Raw genomic sequence first — 20,536 nt, 5'->3', positions numbered from 1 at the left:
CAACCTACATCTCTCCTGACACAGCTTCATGCCATTCCCATGGGTCCTATTTATACTCCAGATGTTGTTCCCAAACCCTTTTACTCACCACAATGTCCTCCTAATGCATTTTTCTCTCTTCCTGCCTAAACCCTTCTTTCTCCTTCCTCCTGGGAGCAAAGTAGCTCCAAGGAAGGACTCACACATGCAGGCCATTAGGACTGAGCTGGTAGTTTACAAGGCTGAAGGAGACTGGTTCTGCTTCCCTGAACTCTTCACAGGATGTCTCACTACACATATTTCTCTCTATTTTTTCCCCCATAGACAATCATGGATATTTTTTCATCATTTTCTGTCAGTTTGCTCTCACTCTGGGCTCTTCCTTTTGTTGATACTGACACTGTCAGCTCCCCTCATCAGCTTTGCTCCTTTCCTAATGGCACACAGCAACACAATTTTGGTCCTGTGGTTTGACACCGGGGAACCCTTCCCTGTGCTGGGATTACAGCCTCATCCCATGCTGGAGGAGCCTTTGTGTCTCCTGCTTCTGATGCTGCATAGCATAAAATCCAGAATTTTACAGTTCAGCTGTAGCAGTCCCTGCCCTAAACTTCACAAATGCTGCTCTCTGCACTCACTGGTTCCCAGTGAAAAATCCAAATAAAAGAGTTTTACAGCCTAATGGCTGCTGTTTTCTACCCTGGGCTGGGAAAGCAGCTGTGGCACATTTACAGATGCAGCTCAGAGGTCTGAGGCCACCAGTTCTCCAGGATCTTGGCTCAGAGAATCTCCCTGCCAACCTGCTTTTGCTGTCAATTATTTCCAGCTGATGAGGGACCTGCTAGAGGAGTATGAAGGAAAAACAGCACTTCACCAGTTTTCACTGCCTTTCTTTGCTTGCCACAAGACTTGCTGCACTCTCATTTCCCAGCTCTCTTCTTGTTTCATAATTTCTTGTTATTTTTTACTGCTTCACAACTTCCAAGACTGTATCTGGGGTCTAGTAAATCAATATGAAAAGTTGATTTCTATGGGGACGGTTTTCAAATCGTCCTTATTTAACAATAGAGGGAATATTATCCAGTGTCACATAAGCACACTGACTATAAAAATCAATGGGACTTAGATTGCTAAGCCATTTAAGTCTGCTTAAACATGGTACCCATGGTTTACACAGGCTATGAAAGGAACACTTTGTTAAATGCCCAGAAGGAATTTATGAAGTATTTAGAACAGACTGGTACCTCTGAGAGGAGGAATTTTAGACTCTTCAATTAAAATATCCAAAATAGACCATGAATTTGAATCTAACCCAAACATGTCTCCAGTGCTGGAGTGGGAATAGATGTCCTCCAAACATGCTGCTGCAGGTAATTTGCACAGCCAAAAGGAGGGAATGGGACCAGGTGGAAATCTAGCTAATAACAGGACTGGCTCCATTCTGCCTCACTCTGTAACTCACAGTTCCAGGTCCTGGGGCTTGTCAGACAAGATGGCACAAAAGTGGGGTTGCATAAATCTTGAGTTTTGGCTCCATCTCTCTGTTTTGGGCTCAGAAGTTCTGGATACAGAAAGCCAGTGTGCTGCCAATGCAGATAAGGGAAAGGAGTATCTGGAAAAGCTTTAATTGAGACAGTAATTAAGAGCTGTTTGAGAACAGTGAGGGGCTGGAGCTAGCATATTATTGTGTCTTTTGTTTCCAATAACTGCTGAGGTTCATAAAAGCATCTGGCCTGAAAACTGAGAGGATGAAAGGATACATAAAATGAAATTTCCAAAACTGAAAAAGACAAACCCCTACCTTTCAGCCACTGTGAATATATCACCTAAATACTCAGACTCTTCCCTGAATTCTGAATGAAACTCATAATGAAAATTTAAATTAAATTCTTGAAATTAAAACTTCCTGCAGATTTGTGCCCAGGAAACTGTCTGCCTCTGCAGGATCTTGACCTCTGACATCAGCTCTGCTCCTCAGGGCAGAGCTCCTTTAACTCCAGGGATGGGCAGAAAGCAGGACTGGGGGAAGAGAAGGATGAGGAGCTGCTGCCAGGAGGTTTCCAGTTGAGATGTGGGAGCCAAAACTGCTCCTCAGCCAGCTCAGGGCTGTGAAACGCATTCCCACACGGATCAGAACAAATGCCAACTCCACAGCTTTCACAAGAAAATACAAATCCACTTCTGTGGTTTAAACCTTCCCATAAGAGTTAAACTCACAAATATAACTTCTGCAAGGGAAAGAAAATAGGATGGGAAAAATAGTAATCCTGAAATTCATGCTTATGGCAGGGCATCTTCTATGGCGAATTCCTACAATGTTGGGCAAGTCAACAGTAACAGCCTTTTAAAATCCATTGTAAGAGTGAACTAATAATATACTAAATTTTAGCAGAGACTTAAAGCAAAATACCTACAGAGAAGTTTCATGATTATCTTTAAATTATACATTTTTTTCTTCATGGACATAAAAAATGGTAGGCAGAAAAACCAACAGAAGTAATTTGAGTTCTTACTTTTACAGAAATTAGCACCAAGATCAATTGTTATCACAAGATGATTTTCTGCAACTAATCTTTCACAAGTATTTACACAATAGGTCTTTCAACTGAGGAAAATGAATGCAAACAAACTAGCTGTGGCGCTGAACAGAAAGGAAACACATACTGCTGTAAGACTTCAAACAGCTAATAGAAGAAAAGGCACCTTGCATTTTGCAGAACAAACAAGACAACAGCATTCCGTGCAGCAACCCTTCAGTGTGAGCATTTGTATTGATTAAATGCAAGGAAATGCACTGGAGAATGGTTGATTCTAGTCTGAGACTGTAAGCAGGCACTCTACTTTAAATTTCTGTCAGTTCAGGGCTTTGGTTACTGCTGTGATGCATATTTGGATATGCATTGTCAGACTGTGCCAGAATGGCTTACAAGGATAACGTTTAGGACTAAAGTTTTTTAAGCAAAATTCAATAAATACCACTTGACTGAATAACATATCTCAAGCCTGTGATGGATTAACTTGGACATAGAAGGAGAGGCATTCTCTTTTCTTGCCTTCCAAAAAGGTTCTAGAAAAGAGATTTTAAAAGTGCACCTGAAAATGGTTTCACAGTAGGTTCCTAATCAGATCAATAAATAGTTTTTGATTTTCAGTAGCTGAGTTCGAGATCTAGAAAGGCATAACATGGCTTCAGGCCTAGAAAGGCTGAAAGGGCTCCACAGAAATGCCAGGCAGGCTCTAAGAAAAAGCTCTAAAAGGCTTCCAAACTACTCCAGGAGAAAGATCCAGTAGCTCTCTAGCCATGCTCCAGAAGCCATCATGGATTCCCCTGCTCCATAAGCTGTAGATCTAGAAAGGCTGCATACCTTAAGAAGTCCTAAATGCCTTCAGAATGATCCTCAACATCTCTGCTGAGGTCCTAAATATCTGGATCTCAGGCTTCCAGCAGCTTCTAGACCCAAAAAGCTAAAGGAATCCCTAGCAAGTACTAGGTCTAGAAATGTCCTTTAAAATCTCTTCCTTATTCCTTCAAATGAAATACAAAAAAAAAAATGAAGCGAATAGCATAAATCCTTCTAGCTGACTGAAAGCATACAAAAATAATTTCACAATGAAATTAATTCCTTAGGACTAGACTACTTATACAAGTTTCAACCACTGGAACTCTTCTGATTCCCTAAATTTTTGGCACACCTTTTGTGAGCCACCCAACACATTTCTACGGTTACAATAGCAAAAATCACATTGTTTTTATTGTCACTACTGATATGACAAAGAATTTTAATTCTGAAGTGGCAAGAAAAAAGGAATAAAAATGTAGTATATATGGATGGAGGACCTAAAGGGTTTTATATCATATCATATCATGACTTTGCCTGGTTCTCACTGGAGACAACTACACACTGTTCAGTTTCCCATTTTGCTTTGAGCAGTTGATTGAATAGCTATTGAGTGATGTTCAGACATTTATGATTTCCTGCAATGTGACCTACATTGCTAAACTTCGTAAATTTATTCTCCAAGGCAGTGTATCATTTTGCATGCCATACTCATCCCAAAGGAAGCTATCAGCAGGAGATGAGGCCCAGTTTATAAAAGCTGAATGTCCTTCAGACACTTTTAACTAATTTGTTTGTAAATGTGCTATTGTCAGAGTGACATACTGTATAAAACATCTATCATTCTGTTTGCAGCTCTCTGTGACCTGAACTCCATCATGCACAGCTTTAAGAACACCCTCTCTGAGGCACACTACAAATGGGTAGAACCCATTTCTGTCCTGACATTTGCCATTTTTTTCCTCCACTGACACAGTGTCTTTTCACTATTTTTTTCTCGGCACAGCCAACGGTAGAAAAGATGCTGCAGCAAACATGGTATCATGGGGAGGTGAAATCAGGCATTCTTAGCTGTCCCTACCCAGGCTGAACTCCTGCCATGGTACTTACTCTGACCAAGCCAATGCTTGAATCTGTATCCCTGCAGTGTGTGACATCCTTGCAGGACAGATCACCTCTGGTGCCCTCAAACCTCCCCTCAAACTCCAGACTTGTGACAACCCATTTGCTTGTCACTCCCCTGGCCCCCTCCCTAAAAAATAACGGTGCAACATTTCCAAATGGCCAAACCAGAATACAGTGTGCAATCTGAAAGGTTTGGAACAGAGGCAGTAAAGACAGCTCCACACAGAGCTCACTCGTTATTCACTTCATAACACAAAAAACCTGTTACATCTGTGGGAGGTCCTTTGGCCCATAAATATGTGAAGGACTGCTTGGTGAGAGGAGGAAAGCAACATGCATACAATTCTAGTCCTGACAATTAAAAAAAACCACGGCTAAAGTAGGAACTGCCTCCGTCAAAATAGCTGTTCTTAAATCACAGGCAAACCTTGCTAGTGCATGGGGATGAACCACTGGATTACAACAAAAGAAGGGACATTGTCTGCTTGGCTTGGCTCTGCATCTTCCCTTCAACACCCACATTCTCTTCTCAGCAGACTGACTTGGGGCTTGGAGCCCAGGAGGGCAGGGACCAGCTTTCACTATCTGATTAGTTATGGTAGCTCTGCAGTGTAGGGAGAAACCACATACACCTGCATGTATACAGACACAGTTAAATATGCATATATAGATAATAGATTAGGTATCAGTATCTCCTTCATGCTTACATTTTGTCTATTATGTCTCTGCAACAGATGAAAAAAGGCAGATGTAGTAACCAATGTATCTCAACACATTGCAGACTGCCACCAGTCTGACAAAGTTGTACTGAACGTTTTCTGCAGTGCAATTCAACACAGTAGAGATAATAATTTTCTGCCAAAAATAACTGATCCACTTAACTCCATCGTAATGAAATCATATTTAGAGAGATAACCAAAGGCTACTTGCCCATATGGAATACAAGGTGGAGCTTTGAGAGAAGCTCAAAGCCTGGAGGAGGCAAGGCAGCTTGGATGAGCTGGTGGATGGTTATGGGCAAGGGCTTTGTGCATGTGCAGGCAGCATTTGGTGAGCATGGAGGTCTCTTCTAGTTGGAAGGATGCATCTGAGAGCACCTGGACTCAGGGTTGAGCTGCTTCCTTCTCACCAACCATCCAACTCTTACAGAAGATTTTTTCCTTCTTGCAGTTGCTTATTAGAAACAATTTTTTTGAAAAAAAACTTAGAACCTGCATCTGTGTAGCAGGAAGTAAAAGGGAAGTAATGAGCAGAGTCTCCTTCACTTCCCCATCAGGTGTCTAATACTGCCTCAACAATCAAAGGAAAGGATGCAATTGCTGGAAGAGTTCATTAAAATGTACATAGTCTTTTACTCAGTCATAATGGATTATTTATGGCAGATAATTGAAATAAATTGCTGTTTTGCATGTGTTCAATACAAACAGAATATTTGGGCTTTAGGAGAAATTGCGGTATCACTTCATCGAATGCTATCCTGTGTCTATGACTAATTTCAAATTCAGTGATAGAATAATTTGATTTGAATATAAATTAGTTTTGACAAAACCAGCCTGCTTTCTGTCTGATATTAAAAAATGACATTGTACACCTCCAAGTTTGATTTATGAGCTCTCAAGACTTTTTTTCACCTGAGCCTCTTTTCTCTCAGCTTCTGTTGAAGAGAGGCTACTTAGCTGATCCTGTACCCCTGGGAAAAGATATTTGCCCTTATACCCGAAGATTCTTTTTTAAAAAGGCTTTCAGCTTGGTTTTGCTTTGAAGTATGGATGCTAGTGACTGATTACTCCTGCATATGCTACTATGGCTGGAACAATTTTGTATAGACTTATAGTTTCTGAAGAGTAACACTTAATTAATTGGAGGGACACCTCATTTTTGAAAAGGTTTGGAAATGTCTCAGTGAAGACCTGTTCTGGTCTATTTCTCAGAAGCACACACTTTCTTGTGAGATACAGCTGCTCCTTACTGCACACTCACCTCTCACTACCCTTTCAATTAAGCTTGGCAAAGTCCTGGTTCCACTGAAGTCAGTGGCAAAACAGTTGCTGACTTTGCTGGGGCCACGACTTCCACTCCAGCAAAGGCAGAGAAGAAAGAACATGAAATTAAACAGTAGAGTAAAAAGAACCAGAGAACAAGATGACTTCATTTTGGAAAAAAATGACAGCTTTGTGGACTCCTTCATCCAGCAAGACCCAGAAAAAATAATAGAGTTCTTTTCTAAAAAGAAAAAAGCTCTGAAAGTCTTCTGTAAGGGAAGACCACAAATAAAATAAAAGGGTCTATAAATTGTGATTTCTGCTTTGTGTGCTTTTGTTCAGCAGTTTGGAATATTTATGCTGCATTAATTACTCACAGCTAGAATAATGTATCAAAAGACACGGGTAGAGGACTAAAAGGAAAAGAAGGACAGGAGTAGTTCTGCAGTACTTTGCTACAGTGAAAACACAGTTGTCGCTTTCTGACGGCACAATTACAATATTGTGCATCTAATGTTAAAAGATGCCTTTTCTTCTTTCTGATTTTACAAGAATGCAGTTCATAATTTCGGGTACGTAGAGAATAGTGGAGGAATAGTGTGTGTTCTGACCTACAATATTAATTAATTAATCAGCCTCATGTAATATTGCAGTTGCCCTGCAATATTCTATTCTCAACCTGGCTTAGAAGTACTTCAGCCTAGAATCAATTTGGTTTTGTGCTGGCAGCTCGCTTCCCCTGGTCTCACCCGGTCATCAGATCATATTTTTGTCTTTCACATTTTTCTTTCCTTCTTCCAAACGTACCCAGTGAAAGTTCTGTTCAGGCTGTGCTTGCTCCGATGAGCAGACCCTCATTGCTGCTTTCAAGCGAGGTCACCATGTCCTGGGAGCTTTTTGTTCTGCTCAAAAGGCTTCCACAATGCCACTGAAGCATATTGTGCCTGTGCAGATGCTGCTGGGGAGCGCCTGCAGCACTTGTGACTGTGGGAGCAATGTCAGCGTTTGCATTTTTGAGATATAGAATACATTTTCAAGCAATTCTGCTCATCTCACTCCTGCTTCCCAGCAGTCTGTCTCTCGCTTCACTATTTCAAGTAGGTCATCAACAGCATCACTTATTACCCTCTCCCCTCTTCTCCATCATTCAAAGCAGGCTGTCCAGGACACAACATTCCTGCCACGCATGGGTCCCCTTTAAACCCTGCTCTAGAATTCTGCCTTTTAATTTGACCTGTGCAAGCAAATTGCTTACGTAAGTAACACTGTCACATTTTTATAAGGGAGCAAAACATTTTGCAGTGTCACTGAAGTTTACGGGAGGCAACACAATATAGATGGTTCCCTCACGTGGAGAACTGCTGAACAAAGGCTGATGAAGTGCAAATGTCAAGAAAAAGTCCTCAAAGCAGACCTTTCATTTTGGAACACAGCAGTGACAGTTATTAACACCATCAATCAGGTCGGAGCTATTGCTTTGGCACAGACTCGTGCCTAGTGGGACTGACATAAGCACAAGAGCAAGACCATGGTTACAGGCAAAGAAAAAGCTCTTGGGATTCATTTTCTGTTGACTTGCAAATGTTTGGTCTCTGTATTTGCAGTGACTGTGCTTGAGATTGGTTTAAACAGCTCCCAAATAATACCTGCAGCCACTCACACAGATAAAAAATGACTTGTGGTTTGGAGCAGTGGAAATTCAGCCCACATATTTCTCATGAGAGGAAAGATACAGGATGAAATTGCAAGATGGTAGAAATATCTGCTAATTTTCTCCTCAGCTTTCACTGTAGCATTGGAGGCAGAACAGCAAAGCTTATCACTCAAGATGAGCTGTAGTGTTTTTACTTTCACACAAAAACTCCCACAACGTCAATATAACTTCCAAGAACACTGGATCTGATGAAGTCTGGTTTCCTAAGGACTTCTGTCGCATGGCTGACTGGCTTGGGAGTTTAATAAGATCCAGGCGCGAAATGAAGTTTTCCTGTGAATGGGGCATTTATTACATCCTGAGTAGAACCTCTGGAGTTTAATAAAAGAAAGCTTATGCTGCAATATTTCCTTTTGAAAGGGCACTTTAGGTTTCTGTCCTCCAGCTGGATTAATATTTTTTATGGAACATGTAGGAATTTAATTGCTGTGAAGGTGGGTGTTTCTCTACAAATTTGTTTGAAATTGGCCCAAGCTTTTAATTTACTGTGAGGAGGAGAATACTGACAGACAGACAGACTGACAGACAGACAGCCACATACCCACACAATGTGCTCTCAGTTGCTATCAAGAAACTAGCTAAAAAATATCAGAGTACCCTAGGGATGTGCAAACATGAAGTGAGTGTGTACATGTGAGATAAAAACAATCTAGAGAGGCCTCTGGTCTAGACAAGGATCCAGCCCAAAGCCATCAGGCAGTGAAACTGAGTGATGATCCCATCTCTTTTCCTTCTCTCTCCATCCAAGTCCCTTCCCTTGGCACTCCTGTTGTGGATCATGACCATGTAGGTGCCTGCTGATCTCCTGACATCAATGGTGAATGTTGAGCACATCCACACAGATATTCACATGCATAGCTCTGAAGAGCCATTTTCTTTAGGTTTGCTCTATTGACTAATTGAAGAACACTGAAATGATCTGTGCAGAGAAGAAAAGTCATCCAAGTTCTGAACAGGCTGAAACACTACTGAGAATGCTCGTGTACCATACAAACAGCTCAACTGAGTGTCCCTTTCCTTCTAAATTCAGATTAAAATCCCCCCAGTGAAGTATGAGATCAAAGTAATTAGAGCTTGGCCATTTATTTGCCACAACCTATAATCTTTTCATCCCCATCTGTCCTTTCTTCCCCTGGTTATGAATGCAGAATATTATGCTTAAGAAGGAGAAGGTGGTAAATAACAAACACCTAATGGTTACCAAGAATAATACCACGAAAACTGATATTGGAACAAATGATTAAATCCTTTCCTAATCAACTCATTTATTAAACTGAATGCCTCAATGTTAAAGCTTGTTATTTATGGTGGTGTTTGCAATAGACAGTTACTCTGCATATTTACTCCCAGAGTACATTTTTGTACTTCAGTAAATTAAGAAATACTGATTTTGGGCAAGTTGTTGATTTTACTGTCAGAACAAATTTAGCTTTGAGAAATTATTTTATTAACCTATTTTGTAAGTCTCTCTAAATACACAATTTGTGAGCAAACCACATTCTCTTGATTTAAATGCCATTTGTAACTTAGCCAAAAACTAATTTAAGTGGAGATGGGCCAAATGCATTTTTCATTTATGTTTATGCCATTCTGGAATAAACTCAGCAGTCTTGCAAGGATATACACTTGTTTCTAAGTGACAATATCATTCTGTTATTTTCATTGATGTAATTCCAGATTAACATGCTTGACTTCAAGGGGGTGTGATTATTTCATAGACTTTTCTGGTTATCAGCAACAGTTTTAGAAGAAGATGATTGAGCAAATTTGATACAGTTACTTTCCAGAGCATGCATTCTTGGTATTTATTTTATATCTATGATTTACTGTGTATGTGAAATATCTCAAAGGTGTGGATTTTGTGAAACATTTCAATAAAGAGGTTTACTTAAACCCCCTCAAAACAAATCCTCCAAACAAGAAATACTTCCAAAAGGTTTCATGTTGCAGTGTCCACATTGTGACTTCACTTATTTACCAGTGAAAAATATATAGAGAATTATATAGTATTGCTACCCTCAGAAAACGAGACTGGCCATTTTTTAGGGATATGTTTATAAGCCACAATTTATTATGCTTCTTAGAATATTTACTGACATGCATTCACAATTTAATTGAGGACGATCTCAATTTAGGGGTAAGGTCATGTCTTAGTTTCCCAGAATACTGACAAAATTGAAAAGTTTTGCAAAATATGCAGCCATATTTTCTTGTAGCATGGAAACACCTGAAAGGGTTTGTTCCTGCTTCTATGAAAAGGAGACTGTACCCCAGATGAATGAAGAATGATTTGCTCTATGACATCTTTTTTCTTACGTATGACTTTGCAGAAGCCCATCCTCCATGGCATTGAAACTATGTTGTAGGGTGAGCTAAATGAAACTTGTTTCTGTAGCCAACCTATGAAAAACTAGGATTTTAGGGCTATTTAAATCTACTTTACAAATTTAGCACATTTGATTTCAGCCCCAAACGTTTACTTTTAAAATTCAGGTTTAATTTAATAAATAAGTAATTTTATTTCTAAATTTGCCAGACCCCCTGCTGAGACTTATTTGCTTAGGGGGAGTTGCATTTTTCAAAAGGAAATGAAAACAATTAAAACTCCCTATTTGAGATGTAGAGAGACACTTTCTTACTGAGCAAAATCAGCAAAAATTTGAACACAAATACACAGCACACATTACATTAGGCAAATAAAGCAATTATTTGTAGAGCCTGAGAGCGCAGATGCAGAAGGAGAAGGCAGGGAGCAGATGCTGCACCTGGCACCCTTCCCTGAGCCCAGAGATACCTGATCTGGTCAGGGGTGCCCCAGGCAGTTGTTGATGTATCCAAGGGGTGAGTGCATGTGCTGCAGGCAGCTGTGGGCTCCATGAAGCACAGCTCTGCCAGCTGGTGGGCAGCAGTGCAGTGGGAATGCTGCTGCCTGCCAGCTGCTGCTCAGCACCTGCAGGACAGGCTGGCCTCAAGGCCAGGGCCACAGCAAGAGCCAAGGTGCCCAGAAGCTGTTGAAACTTAAAACCATTACCAGGCCAATTTAAGTTTGGGTTTAGCACAACTAAGCCAGTTTACCCTGTTCTGCTTTATATGGAATAATTACACATTAACTGGACCTGAGAGAATACAAAGGGCCTGTCTGTCTTAGAACAGGGAGGCTGAGGTTCCCCTCCCCACATTTGCAAACACATAGGGTCCACTGAAACACTGCACACAAAAGAGAAAGAAGTTTCAGCTCAACATGAGGAAGAAGTTCTTTCTGTTGAGTGTGGCAGAGCACTGGAACACCAGGAACACTGGAACACCTCTCCCTCTCTGGAAACATCCAAACCCCCTGGATGCATTCCTGTGTCACCTGCCCCAGGTGACCCTGCCTTGGCAGAGGAGTTGGATTGGGTGATCTCCAGAGGTCCCTTCCAACCATAAGAATTCTGTGATTTGGTGACATGTGAAATGGAACACAGACACTTCTCCCTGTTCTGATTCTAGAAAGAAAATGCCTCAGTGCTTCTGCAATAGCACCATTAGATCCCTTCATTTCACCCTTCTTTGATAAGAACTGACCAAAACATTGACCCCACATTCTTCATGTATGTGAATGCAAGACCACAGTCATTTGCACTCAAAATCTACCCAGAAACAAGTAACAAGCTCTTACCATTGTTATGCATTGAATTTTAACTGTGATTCTCCAGTTGTGAAGGACGGAGGAAAGGGCAGGGAGAAAATGAAATGAAAAATTAACCTGATCCTGGTTATTAGCTGACACAGTCCATAATAGCTTAGTATGTCACTTGAATGCCTCAAGATTTTTTCAAGCACAGCTTCTCCCCTGTTTTGAAGCTGATTAATTCAATTATTTCTTGGCAAAGGCCAAGTCCTTCCTTGTGCTGTCTGTAGGTATGGCTCATCCAAGAGTACCATTTATGCTTCTCCATGATTATCCATATTTCTTTATTAGCATAAATTAGAGATGTGATAAGTTCTTTTATTCTTATTTCTTTTATTGTTCCTATTTTTTTGCTCTTGACATAAGAAGCGAAAAGCATTTTGAGAAACTGAAATCCAATAGTTTGACCACAATACTGCTGTTGTGTAATTACTTATTCTAATGCTCCTGCATGACTAAGAACAGATTTAGATGTAAACAGAATATCTATTTTTTTCCATTTACTAGTTCAAGCAAATCAGTCTGAATGCTGGACTAAAGGAAAGCACTTTAAACTTCTGATAACCTCCTTAGAAGATCTATCTCAGAGTAGCAAGCAACTTTTTAAAGCAGTTTGTATTCTTTACATAAGAATGTATATATATTCTCTATATATTCACATGCCATCTCCTGGGAAAAAAAAATCTAGTGTGGTTTTCCATTTATACACCTTAAAACAATCATGTGAGTGGAAGAACTACTCCATACGGTGCCATTCAGAATTATCTGACTCATCCAACATATTCGATATACAATCCTGGTACAAGACAGTAAGTGATCTGTCTCTACAATGTGTATCAAAGTGACAACACATAAAAAAGAGGTGTCTACCTGAGTGATGTCCATCCCAGAGTCACAGCTCAATGGCTGGGTTGATGTGAGGCCATTTGAACCTATTATTGTTGTGATCACACCATTCTCATCAATTTTCCGTATCATTGTACCATCAACGAAGTAAATAAATCCGTGCTTATCTACAGTGATACCTGGATGAAGAGGAAGGGTAAAAAGAGTGTTAGTGCTGGCATTATCTTGATTAAAAAGTAACAGCTTAAAATGTTTCCTCTCTTCTTAGACTACAAAAATCTCCTGATTTAAAAAAGTACGATTTTTTCCTCCACCCATTACTATTTGAGGCTTATACAAACTGTATATGGAAAGTTCATATCTATCTATCAAATTAGCTTTGACTTAAAGGGGGAACATATGAGGATGAAACAAAACAAAATAGCAGAGGCTTTGCTTTTAATGTAATTATACATACAGAGAAGAAAGCTCTTCAACAACTTAATGTCTATCACCAAGTGGGCAATATTAGCTTTTCTCAAAACTTATCTTATAGTTGATTTGTCTACATTTCCATTTCACTTTCTTCATTCTTATGCACAGACAATTTTTAAATGATGAAAGTGGCTGAGCAAGGACGAAGAACCCGCAGAAGGCCAAAGAGGCCAGTTCTGATAGGGGCTGTACATATAAGTGGTGCAGATCAGGCTCTGCTCAGCAGGCAGAAGGAGCAGCTGTGCTGCAGGATGGATCACAGTGCAGTGCTGCCCTAAATGATGCCACTGCACTGGAACCAGGCTCATGATAGCTGTGGTCACCACCTGGGGCAGTTCTCCCACTCCTGGATCTGCAGCAGCTCCTGCAGCACTGCACTGCACAGGAGGGATGGAACCCAAATGCCAGGGATGGAACTCAAAAGCCAGGGATGGAACTCCAATGCCAGGGCTCTGCACAGGAAAGGTCATGGTCCTCTGCATTTCATGGGGAAACTGAGGAAGGGAAGGTTTGCTGTCTCCCACCAGCACCTTATGCCACAACTCATGCCCAGCCCTGTTCTGCTCTGCCCCAGACTAACAGCATTCAATTGGAACTCTAAGTAAGATCTTATTTCTCTCAAATATTGAAAATATAACTAGAAGAGCACTTCTATTCATGTTAGACTTGTGAAATTCTTTCTACCAAAACTGCTCAATTTCTTGCTTTAAACTACTTCCTAATTTCCCATTTAAAGTTGCATAACTTTGCAATTACAGCAGCTGCTGTGCACAGCCAAGCTATTTTAATAATGAATTTATGTTCTGCTACACAGAAATGAAAGGCAGAGGACTCGAACAGATGGTCTGGACAGTGGCTTATACGGTTCTTGATTTTTGTCCCCTGCATTTAGCACAACTGAAGGCTGTATGTACTCCGAGTTTACAAAATACTTGTCTGCGGGCCAGTTTAGGATCCCATACAGCAATTCTACATGCCATTAAAAAAGAAAAATAGCCTCAAATTGGATTTCCTCAGCTTCCAACCTCAACTCCTTGTACTTAAGGATTTTTTTGTTTGATATATAGGAGCAGTTACAGCAGGCAGAAAGGGAGATTAAGTAGTCTGGGGGGAAAAGGCAAGACCAGCAAACCCTGATGTAGAACATGCATCTCAGGGCTGGGAAAATGGGGTGATGGTGTTTCCAAGCCCCATAACATATCTTTACCTGGCAGCTGGAAAAGCCTGGGGGCTGAGTTTGAGTTGCACACATAAGTGAGTGTAATATGCTTTCTCTTGCAGTGTTAACACCCGGGGGCAGGCTCCCAAGACCAACTGCCCATGACTGGTTCTGAGGTGCCTTTTCACCACAGGTGATGTTCAGGCACCTTGCAAAGGTCTGAGGGCATGATCACAACGTCCTGAGGCTATCATCACATAAAAAATCCAAAAGCCACAGCAGTTAACTTTAGTGGGCAACACTCCCTACTGCATCCAGCTCTCAAGTTATCAGCACAGTGTTGGGATTTGAAACTAATTCTTTAAATTACCAATGCAATATATCCATCTGGCTGTGAAATGCCCTTAGAGGAGGCTATCCTCCATCCTGTCACTTCCTCCATTCAGGACAAAAAGTGCCCATGGACTGCCAAGTGCCCAAGGTACAGGGCTAAGCTACATTTCCTCATTATGTGAGATGGCTGAAAGTTCTGCAGGACAGATGTCACCTGGGGAACTGAAATAATCTGGTGGGGGCTGGATGGGTCAGCTGGGTAAAACAGGAAGGTTATAAAAAGGCTGGAAGATTAGCAGACAGTCTCAGAGTCTGACTCCCTGCCAGCCTGCGAGCTCATAAATCGTGACTCCTTGGTACTGGCTCCCTTAGAGGATCTTCACTCTTTAATTAGAAAGTAACTGTACCTTTGGAAACTCCAGAATGACTGGCAAACTCCTGGCTGTCATCTGCTCCTGAGAAGTCCAAACCCAAAAGGCTGAAGGTGAGCTGAGGTAAAGAGTGAGTCTGAGAATCAAAGAGGTTTGTTTTGGGGTCGGGGTGACATGTGTGCTCCAGCTTTGGGAAGGGATGGGCCCTGGTAGCTCTATCTCACTGATTCTGCATCATGTAACAACACTAGATGGGATCTGATTTGCTCTCCAGTGCGCTTCACAAGCTGAAATGAGAAACCTGCTATGGGTGGGAAGGGCAGCAATGGGCTGTGTCTGAGCCTGCCTTTGCAGAGGGGAGGAGCTGCACGGTGAGCTTTGCTTCTCAGCTGGATCAGATCCACAGCACAGACAGCACAAGGCCAGGATCTGTCACCAGGGCAAGTGCATCTTCTGTTTTGCGCAATTTGCCTGAGAACAGATGGCTGTGTTGGCTGCAAACCATCCATTATATAAAAATCAAAAATTATGCTGCAATGAAATAAAGCTACTCAGCTGTGTTGTTGAATGGATTTCAAACACTGGCTATATAAGAAAATCAAGGATCTTTTAATGTTTCTAGTGTTTCTAGCCCTCCAGCCACTGCAGAAAAGCAACTTGCCTGCAAGGGAAGGACATATGCCAGTGCAACAGCATAAATAAAACCATCTCTTCAGTATTTGCACTAAATTCCTGGTACTTCCTAATAAGCCAGTTTCTTCAAGTACCACTGACTGTATAGATGTTCAGCAACAACCTACTGCTTTCAGAGCTTATGACTCCAGTAAAACAACACAACTTCACCAAATTGAAAAAATTACTTATGCATTTAAGTCTTGTTGACAAATACCCTACATAAAGCATCCACTGGAAAACAATACAGATTGGTGGCTAAACTGTCCCAATTTATTCATTAGAGTTGGATTCATTAATGCTCCTGTCACATTTTACATGATGCTACATATAATCTGTACTTCAAGAGCTTATTTTAATCCTTTTATGACGTACAGTGTAATGCAGAATCAAATCACACACAGCACAGCAATTGTGCTTTAATCACCAAGGAACTGGGGGAGGAAACATGCACATGCTGAGGGTAATGAATTGCACTTGAGTGCAAGTGGGAGCGCTGCTCAACCCTTGAGTGAGTAAGAAAGGTAATTTCTTTTTTTCCAGAGAAGGAGATGTACTTTTTATCACACTCTGTGTCTGATTCTTTTTTTCTTTTTTTTAAGGAACTGTAACACTAAATTCTATGCCCAAATGATGATGTCTTTGGGCACTAAAGGGACCTATGACCTATTGCACATATGACAGACTTACCCTGCTTACATACAGATTGCTCATTAAAAACTGATGGCTGGGTAAGGACAAAATAAATCTGTGCCAGGATTTAGTCTCATTGTTTGACTCAAAGCTGAGTATCAGTCTTGCTGAGTGACATGCTCGTGCTGCAGGACTGGTTTGGTCATATTTTAGTCCTGGGAATGTCCTACATAGGACTTTTGTACCTGAATGTGAAACAGTAGTTTTTATGAAGATCTATCTCCAGTGGATTTACATGCAGACATTTTGGAGCAATATTTATAACACCCAGAGGTCTTTTAATCAGTACCATTTGAATTCTGTTAACTAACATTAAAAATTAACTGCCAGTACTGCTGTCAAATGTGGTGACTAAGTATTATTACTAGAAAACTATGCAGAAAGTTTTCCTTTTTATATCTGTTTTGTCCAACGAACAATAATTAGTACAGGGGCTGGGTAAACCCATGATAAACACAGAAGGATGACTATAATGTCTCCTGTTATTTGCGGTCCAGAGTAGTTTTGGTTAAAGGGTTGTTTCCCTTGACAGCTCTGCCTTTGGGCACATACATACACCATTATAAATGCAAATAGCACTCAGACAGAAAACTGACTGCTTTTTGTGTAGTTATCATAGGTATAAATTCAAAATACATACGATCATTCAGTCTAGAAATTTTGGCATTTCAGGAGTTAACCTTATAGTGCTAAAAATATGGATTAAAAGTAATATAGTAAATACCCTATTAAGATATTTTCTTTTTTCCCCTGTGTCATATCCCACACTTGCATTCGAAGAGAAGCTTTTTTTGGGAACAAATCCTTTTCAAACATCTCAATAAAGAGCAGCTAGAACTGTATGTTGCCCACCTCTTGAAATTCTACTTTACACTTTTTGCTCAGCTGAGAAGTTACAAATGAGCATTCTATACTGAAAACTTCTAATTAAACTTCTGAAGAATTTTTAAAACAACATCTACAGCTACTGGTAAGGATGGATAAAAGAGAATGCCACCTTCTGCTGAAGAACAACTGTATTTAGAAGGAACTTGAGATTCTCATAAAACTTTTAATAGGAAGAAGTGAATCAAATTGGTTAATTACCATTTTATGGTGCTAAAAGGGCAAATTGCATGCCATCCATTTCTAAACTTCTAAATGTCTTCGGTGCTTTTAATTAAAGCTGCCATCCAGGAACTAAAGCAATTTTATGCAATTAGTTATTTATAGGTTACCATAATACACCACTCAAAATATGATTCAAGTGATTTGCAGTCTGTTGCCTTGTGATCTTTGTCATCTTTACTTCCTTACTGTCTCAGCACTAGCTGCAAAATATTCAGTAGTTCTTTGTCAGTTGGAACACGACTTCAGGACTTGCACTTGAGTGCTGTTCTCTTTAGAGGCACATCAGTAGACTTGGAGCAAACAGCGTTTTTAACTACTGAACTGTGAATGAAAATGTTCAGCTTCCAGCCTGAGACATGATGACTGGGGTCATCCTGCTGACATAGGTGAATAGAAAAGTGAATGATTTATGAATTCAGATGAATGTTGGATGAAATTTAGGAAAAAACCTGCTATCCAAAAAGTTTACACTGTTCTACAAGTTTCCCATCATTTGGAAATCATAGGCGGCTAAGGCCACTGAAAAGAAAAATAAGGAATAAATTTAAATGAATAAAAAGTGGCATGAGATTGGTGGTTTTTTGCTGATTTTATGATGCACATATAACAATTACTTGAGGCTGAAAATTACTTTGGCTTGTCTATTTCTAACTTTATATACTGCTAATGAAAATCTAACCCCATTCTACTTTCCTTTTTGGCTTCTATGGAAAGGTTAAAAAGGTCTTAGGAGTTTACAGAATAGCAAAGATTGCTGGAAAAATAGCATTAATCATTACCTTTGGCAAGTGTGTCTGTTGTCACAAAAGGCTGTAATAGGAATTTGGTTGTGCATCCTACTGAAAGTAAAAGGAATCTTCCAGCTGAACAGGAGCAATCCTAAATGGGTTACTGACACTTGAAAAGAGCAAAGGTTTAGTATGAACAGCCCTTACAACTTTATTTCCTTTAGAATGTATTGCTCAGAATGAGGAGCAACAAGACATTATTTCAGGATGCAAGCTACTAGGATGAACACATCTTCAAAACCATGATTTCTTAAAGCAATATTTCCTTAGTAAAGTAATTGCAAGCAAAATAGATAAAACTACACTGATTTTTAAATTATGCTTCATTTGTGTTTTTATCTCATGGCCATTGGTCTGAGTGAAAAAGTTCTTCGCTACAGCTGTGGATAAGGTATTTTTGTGCACTGGATTCAGAACTTACTCCAACCTTCTCCATTCCCCTGGTGTTTTCTTTGAGGTCACTGCACCTGCAGTGAGGTCACTGCAGTGCATCCAAGTACTCTGTACTCAGTGTGCAGTCGAATTCCTCGAGGCACTGACATGGCTTGCACAGACAGCGTGTGCACCTAGGTCTAGACACTGGGCTGAACCCAGGAATCAAAAAGCAGACACTGCAGGACCTTAAATGTTTACATCTTTAAATTTAGTCCTTGGGTTTCCTAAAGGTGTAAATCACCCTGATGTTTAGGGTGGCATCACTGGAGGCACCTACTGTTTTCACAGAAGTTACAGAGCTTGCATTCCAGCAGAGCTGTCCTTGTGAGTGCTGCTCACAGACACAAGGCACTGAAATCAGATGTTAATGGGCACTTTTCTCACCCTGCTGCCTGGGAGACCCTGGAGCTCAGCAAGAATGTGGTAACCTGATTGCCTCAAACTCTCACTGCCTTTGTCAATTATGCTTAGAAAGTCAAATCTATTTACAGGTCTAAAGCCCACTGATTTCAGAAGGGCAGGGTAGGTAAGTGTTTAATGGTGTTGATTCAAGCATTGGCTTTGCACAAGTCCCAAGTATTTCCACTCATTTTAGTGCCTCTCGCTGCTCCAATACTTGATGACTAATCCAGTTAAAATCAGAACATGATCCTCAAGTACCTTATCATAAATACTAATCAGATTGTTTAAAAGATAGTGCTGGCAACTAGATGTGCCATAAATTATTTCTATTAAAAAAATCTCCAAACCCACCAAACAGAATTCCCCACCCCAAAATTAAAATCTGTTACATGGTAAAGTTCAAGTGATTGGAATTCAGTCAATGATTAATATCTTGTGTAGTTACTTCTTCATTTTCAATATCTTCTTGTGTAATAAATGTGTTCAGCTTGTCACAGATCTTATTTTATGTCCCCACCTTGTATCATTTCACATTCTGCTTAAGTACTTGGTCATCTATTACATGACTCATTAGTCTGAGATCTCTACAGAATTAAAGAAAGTTGCAGTAAAAATAATATATTGAAGTTCAAATTTCAACTACATCAGCCATGCATGTTTAAAAGCATCTTTCAAAGTCAGCTCAACATACAATAGTGTAAGATTAATTTTCACTAAGCCCCATCTCCAGTCCTTCACAGAGAATTGGGAACAGACTGAACAAAGCTACATGTGTTTGCTACCTGTAAAATGAAAGTTGTGGAAAGATGAAATCAGAATTGATTAGTGTTACTTCATGATATTTTCCTGTCTGGCATTTAATTCCTGGTCACTAGGCAAAGGCAGTCTTACCAAAAAAGATAATAAGAAAATAAACATTGATGAAAGAAATAATGAAATAACAATGTAGGACTCTTCTAAACCTCCCTGCATGAAAAATGGGTATGGGTTCAGAAACGTTAAAAGTACTTTTCAAAGCAACTTTCGTCCAGAAAAGTAAGTAAGAAAGAGAATTTGAATTTCCACCTATTAACACAGCTTTGAGGATGTTACCAAACAGGATTAATTTCACAAGTGTTACACAGTAAGTATTTCATAACAATTTTGCAAATGGAAAAAGAGATAAATAGATAACCCCTTATACTCTAGATAACCCCTTATATGCTTATACAAGCAGCTAGTAGCAAAAATTAGAGTCCAACTTTTAAGATATAACTAACCAAGGTCAAACAACCACTAAATGGAGTCCTTTTTCACATACTATTATTCTATCAAGCAAAGGGGAAAATAATTTTTCCTTTATCATGGGAAGACAAATACTCAGGACAAAAAAAAGAAGGCAAGCAAAGTAATAAAGCTAGCAATATTCATGTATCAGCTTAAGAAATAAATACAAATTATTTCTT

At 40.0% G+C, this 20,536-nt stretch overlaps 1 protein-coding gene across 7 annotated transcripts in view; it reads right to left on the bottom strand.

Moving 5' to 3' along the window:
• TENM1 (teneurin transmembrane protein 1) overlaps window positions 1-20,536 on the bottom strand; it is a 775,300-nt gene that overhangs the window by 35,411 nt on the left and 719,353 nt on the right. For all 7 annotated transcript variants that reach the window (XM_054289924.1, XM_054289930.1, XM_054289929.1 and 4 more), the window contains one exon: window positions 12,679-12,833. In XM_054289924.1, coding sequence (XP_054145899.1) covers window positions 12,679-12,833 — 155 coding nt within the window. The remainder of the gene's footprint in view (window positions 1-12,678; window positions 12,834-20,536) is intronic.

Source organism: Melozone crissalis, unplaced genomic scaffold (genome assembly GCF_028551555.1).
Source record: "Melozone crissalis strain CALT ecotype California unplaced genomic scaffold, PUWL_Pcris_2 ptg000068l_1, whole genome shotgun sequence".
NCBI classification, from domain to species: domain Eukaryota; kingdom Metazoa; phylum Chordata; class Aves; order Passeriformes; family Passerellidae; genus Melozone; species Melozone crissalis.
Note: the sequence above shows the minus strand (reverse complement) of the source record. Positions and strands in the feature narration are given on the sequence as shown.